Source organism: Coregonus clupeaformis, chromosome 13, assembly GCF_020615455.1.
Source record: "Coregonus clupeaformis isolate EN_2021a chromosome 13, ASM2061545v1, whole genome shotgun sequence".
Taxonomy (NCBI): Eukaryota; Metazoa; Chordata; class Actinopteri; order Salmoniformes; family Salmonidae; genus Coregonus; species Coregonus clupeaformis.
In genome coordinates, this window is record NC_059204.1 from 19,494,813 (window position 1) to 19,500,812 (window position 6,000).

The window sequence follows — 6,000 nt, forward strand, 5'->3', positions numbered from 1 at the left end:
GAAAGTGAAATGATTTGGTAAGGGATTTATGGGCTAGACTGTGTGAGACAGACAACTGTCACGTCAATGCAATTACTGATGGATTTGTAAACATAACAGTCAAGCCAGTAAATCAATTTACTACACAAAGTTTGAGTCAACAAGTTAACAGATGGTCACATACTTCAAACACTTGGTCAACGTGTGAGAAAGAGTCCATCACTTACCCCAAAGCCTTTTCTCCCTAGCACTCTTCCAGAATACATCCCAAGCCTTGTTGGTAGAGACTTTCACGTGCTCACTGAAGGACCTCCGCAGTGGGGTTTTCACAGTATGAGCCATATTCCATGTGTCCTGTTCTCCCCCTGAAAAACCTCTGCACCTCTGCTAGTCACTCACTCCTCTCTGGATCCATCGGGGTGAAAAGCTCCTGCGAGTTAGTCAGTCAGTCAGTCCGTCCACCAAGTCCACCAGAGAGAGAGAGCGCTCTAAGGAAAGAGAGAAGTTCCTTTCGCAGGGCTGACACTTGATGCAGAAAGTCTGCATGCAATTTGTGAACACCCTCCTCCTCCAGTGTGTGTGAGAGCGAGGGAGTGGAAGTGAGAGAGTAAAACAAAATAAAAAACATTTCCCCCTAGGGTCATGCTGGCCTGAAAAGGAAATAGCATCCAACTTGGGTCAAGAGTGTCTGCTAAATGAACTAAATGTAAATGTACTGTATATGTAAAAATGAACAATTGCAAAGCATCTGTAGCTCAGCTGGTAGAGCACGGCGCTTGTAACGCCAAGGTAGTGGGTTCGATCCCCGGGACCACCCATACACAAAAATGTATGCACGCATGACTGTAAGTCGCTTTGGATAAAAGCGTCTGCTAAATGGCATATTATTATTATTATTATTATGTTGAGTATTACTCTAATGAGCTTCGACCCAAAACAAGGCCAATAGTAATATCCAGTGTGCTTTGCAATTCAAAATTTGTAACCGTTACTGAGAATGTTGTTGCTGTTCAGGCCGGCTACTTGCAAATGTATTTCTGTATTTTAAAATACAATATACATGTATTTTAATTAAATACATTTCAAAATAGAAGTATTTAGTAGTTTATTTTGATACATTGATCTTTATGGTATTTTGTAATTTTATTTTGTAATTGTATTTTGTAACTTTTGCCCATCTCATCCCTGCCCATGCACATACATAAACATGCATGCACACTTGCATACACACACACACACACACACACACACACACTGCAACAATTAATTTACACACTTATTCCTCTCTTAGACACGAAGATAAATATGTTATGGACGGTGAGTTAAACCACGGGATAGGGAAATAGACTGAGTATTCTCCCCACACTTCCTTCTTATTTTCATTAGAGGAGTTCAAAGAGGAAGTATTTCGTGCTTTTGAGCTGACAGACCACATAGCAGACATATCTTACCCTGGCAACACAAATAACATAACGACAACAAACACAATAACGCTGCATGCAACTTTGTCAAACTTAGTGCATGATGCTCAGAGGTTTGTATTGTCACCTTTGACCACTGATGTTTTTTATCCATATCAGCTTTTAGAATGGGCCATGTAGCAGATCCATCTTACCCTGGAAACACAAACAACATAGAGACAACATGTGCTTTGCATGAAAGCTGCATGTTACTTTATTGTGTGGCGATCAGTGGATTGTAACATTGTCACTTTTGACCATGCACAGTTGTTTTTCATCCATTTCAGCTAGATGTGCACGGAATTGTGAGGAACTGACGATTTACCTCCTCATGACTTTAGGGCCTAGATTCAATCTGGACCGTGGAAGATCCGCGCTATAATACAATTGAAATTTAAAGGCAACGTTCCCGCGTTTGCAGAGGCTGCATTCAAGGTAAACATAGCATATGTTGGCTCAATCGAAAAATGCCTGTTGAATCTAGCCCTACATATTGATAAATGTGACAGTGCATTTGTTTGTGTTTGCATAAAGATTGTGGGATAGATTGGTATGAATGTTGGGCCATTGCTTTTGTAGTACTTGTTTGAACACATATCATCAGCAGTAATCCATACAATTATGTTAACTTCTCTTTGATGATGGGGTGGACACAACTGTCTTGATAGTTTCTCACCACCATATGTCCACACAAATTAAAACATTAGCAATGAGTGGAAGGAATAGCCTTATTCTAACATCTCTAAATATTCCCCCACAGCACATTTGTTACACTCATCTGTGCATTTTTCTCTCTGCTCTTAAGCCATTCTCACATCCTGTTGCCAGAGCAAACATCTACTCTCCCTCCCTCCCTCCCTCCCTCCCTCACACAAACAGGCTGAGCCAAGGGGCCCTCGCTGCAGTATAGATAGAGCATGGGGGAGATAGAGGTTAGAGGGAGCAATGGGGGAGACTGAAGGGGCAGGATTCTCTTACCAGCCCAACTCCAGAGTGATGGTTGAACAGAGATCATATCACTCTGATGACACGTGTGCCCTGCTGGCAGATACTGAGGTGATAAGAGCAACACCAGTTAAACACAAAAGCACACAGTAACATAGACCACCACCTATCACGACTCAGGATGTGACCCAGATGCAGACACAGGAGGTGGATAGTGCAGTTCTCAGATCATTTATTATAACACAGGGGCAGGCAAAGGGCAGGTCGAGGACAGGCAGAGGATCGTAATCAGGTCAGAGTCAGGCAGGTACAGGACGGCAGGCATGCTCAGGGTCAGGGCAGGCAGAATGGTCAGAACCGGGAAAACTAGAAACCAAAAACTTGAGAAACAGGAAAACGGGAAACAGAAGACAAAGGGCTAAGAGACTGGTTTAATCCTAGACACATGAAAAGTGGGATGTATACGGAGGGTGCGGGGCAACAGAAGACAAACAGCAGAGGGGCTAAGGATTTTAGAGATGGGGAAAGGGCCGATAAAAAGGGGGGAAAGTTTACGGGACTTCACCCGGAGGGGCAGATCCCGAGTGTACAGCCATACCCTCTGCCAGAGACGATAGCGGGGAGCAGGGTCCGGTGGCGGTCCGCCTGTCGCCGATACCTGGAGGTGGTCTTGAGAAGAGCGGACCAGGCTCTCTTCCAGGTACGGCGACAGCGGCGGATGAACATCTGGGCATAGGGAATGCTGACATCTTCTTCTTGCTCAAGGAAGAGCGGGGGCTGATATCTCAAGGAACACTCGAAGGGTGAAAGACCAATGGCCGAGCAGGGAAGGGTGTTGCGGGCATATTCCACCCACACGAGTTCTGGCTCCAGGTGGTGGGGTTGGCTTAGACGAGGCAACGAAGAGCCGTCTTCAGGTCCTGATTGGCTCGCTCCGACTGGCTGTTAGACTGGGGATGAAAACTGGAGGACAGGCTGGCCGACGACCCAATGAGGGTGCAGAACGCCTTCCCGAACCGGGACGAGAACTGAGGACCGCGATCAGAGACCATGCATCCGGAAGACGTCCTACTCCATGAGCTGGGCCGTCTCCTTGGGCTGAGGGTAACTTGGGAATGGGAATGAAATTGTCTGCTTTGGAAAACCTATCCACCACCGTAAGGATAGTGGTGTTGCCATCTGACGGAGGGAGACCAGTGACAAAGTCCAGGGATATATGGGACTAGGAACAGGGAGTGGTTGAAGGAGGCCAGCCGAAGCTTGCCGCAGAGTGTTATTCTGCGCACACACAGTGCAGGCGGTGACAAACTCGGAGACATAAGGAACCATGGTGGGCCACTAATAACGTTGTTGGATGAAAGCCAAGGACTGGAGAATGGGCAGAGTCCGGGACAAACATCCGGTTAGCCGGGCCCCCCCTGGGGTCCAGCCTTACGGACCCGGCTTTCTATAACCCAGATGAGGCTGGCATGCTAGTTGGCTATGGCGTCATAGGATTTGGTGCCCTGGACGGTTTTCACGGAAGAATACTGCACCAAGTTAGCTAGCTGAATAAACTAGGTTAGAGTCGCTGTAGTTTAAAACAATTATAAGTTCTAAAGTGGAAGTTGGGAGAGTTATATTTGAGTGTTTCAGTGAAACGTAAGTGAAGGAGGCCCCGCTCTCTCGCTTTCCCAGATGTTTAGTTAGTTTCATTCCGATCTCCTTTGCATTATTGTAGCCTTTTTCTGTAGCCTGTCAACTATGTGTCTGTCTAACCCTGTTCTCTCCACTCTGCACAGGCCATACAAACGCTTCACACCGCAAGGCTGCTGCCACTCTAATCTGGTGGTCCCTGCGCGCACGACCCACGTGGAGTTCCAGGTCTCCGGCAGCCTCTGGAACTGCCGTTCTGCGGCCAACAAGGCAGTGTTCATCTCAGCCTATACTACCCTCCAGTCCCTCGACTTCATGGCGCTGACGTAAACATGGATTACCACAGAAAACTCTGCCACTCCTACTGCTCTTTCCTCATCTGACCATGTGTTCTCGCATACCCCGAGAGCTTCTGGTCAGTGCGGCGGTGGCACAGGAATCCTCATCTCTCCCAAGTGGACACTCTCTCTTTTTCCCCTGACCCATCTGTCTATCTCCTCATTTGAATTCCATGCTGTCACCGTCACTAGCCCATTCAAGCTTAACATCCTTGTCATTTATCGCCCTCCAGGTTCCCTTGGAGAGTTTATCAATGAGCTTGACGCCTTGATAAGTTCCTTTCCTGAGGATGGCTCACCCCTCACAGTTCTGGGTGACTTTAACCTCCCTATGTCTGCCTTTGACTAATTTCTCTCTGCCTCCTTCTTTCCACTCCTTTCCACTCCTTTCCTCTTTTGACCTAACCCTCTCACCGTCCCCCCCTACTCACAAGGCAGGCAATACGCTTGACCTCATCTTTACTAGATGCTGTTCTTCAACTAATCTCACTGCAACTCCCCTCCAAGTCTCCGACCACTACTTTGTATCCTTTTCTCTCTTGCTCTCCTCCAACACTACTCACTCTGCCCCTACTCAGATGGTAATGTGCCGTCGCAACCTTCGCTCTCTCTCTCCCGCTACTCTCTCCTCTTCCATCCTATCATCTCTTCCCTCTGCTAAATCCTTCTCCCTCCAATCTCCTGATTATGCCTCCTCAACCCTTCTCTCCTCCATTTCTGCATCTTTTGACTCTCTATGTCCCCTATCCTCCCGGCCGGCTCGGTCCTCCCCTCCTGCTCCGTGGCTTGACGACTCATTGCGAGCTCACAGAAGAGGGCTCCGGGCAGCCGAGCGGAAATGGAGGAAAACTAGACTCACTGCGGACCTGTCCTCCTCTCTACATTCTCTTCCTCTGTTTCCGCTGCTAAAGCCACTTTCTACCACTCTAAATGTCAAGCCTCTGCCTCTAACCCTAGGAAGCTCTTTGCCACCTTCTCCTCCCTGCTGAATCCTCCGCCTCCTCCCCCTCCCTCCTCCCTCTCTGTGGATGACTTCGTCAACCATTTTGAAAAGAAGGTTGACGACATCCGATCCTCATTTATTTAGTCAAATGACATCGCTGGTCCTGCTCACACTGCCCTACCCTATGCTTTGACTTCTTTCTCCCCTCTCTCTCCAGATGTAATTTTGCGACTTGTGATGGCCGACCGCCCAACAACCTGCCCGCTTGACCCTATCCCCTCCTCTCTTCTCCAGACCATTTCCGGAGACCTTCTCCCTTACCTCACCTCGCTCATCAACTCATCCTTGACCGCTGGCTATGTCCCTTCCGTCTTCAAGAGAGCGAGAGTTGCACCCCTCCTCAAAAAACCTACACTCGATCCCTCCGATGTCAACAACTACAGACCAGTATCCCTTCTTTCTTTTCTCTCCAAAACTCTTGAGCGTGCCGTCTCTAGCCAACTCTCCTGCTATCTCTCTCAGAATGACCATCTTGATCCAAACCAGTCAGGTTTCAAGACTGGTCATTCAACTGAGACTGATCTTCTCTGTGTCACAGAGGCTCTCCGCACTGCTAAAGCTAACTCTCTCTCCTCTGCTCTTATCCTTCTAGACCTATCCGCTGCCTTTGATACTGTGAACCATCAGATCCTCCTCGCCA

At 47.9% G+C, this 6,000-nt stretch overlaps 1 protein-coding gene across 1 annotated transcript in view; it reads right to left on the reverse strand.

Annotated features, from left to right (window-relative positions):
* LOC121579415 (rho GTPase-activating protein 7-like) overlaps positions 1–532 on the reverse strand; it is a 76,962-nt gene extending 76,430 nt beyond the window's left edge. Inside the window, exon 1 of the mRNA XM_041893997.2 lies at positions 207–532. Within this exon, the coding sequence (XP_041749931.1) occupies positions 207–321 (115 nt within the window). The 5' untranslated portion in view covers positions 322–532. The remainder of the gene's footprint in view (positions 1–206) is intronic.
* Positions 533–6,000: the final 5,468 nt, after the last annotated feature.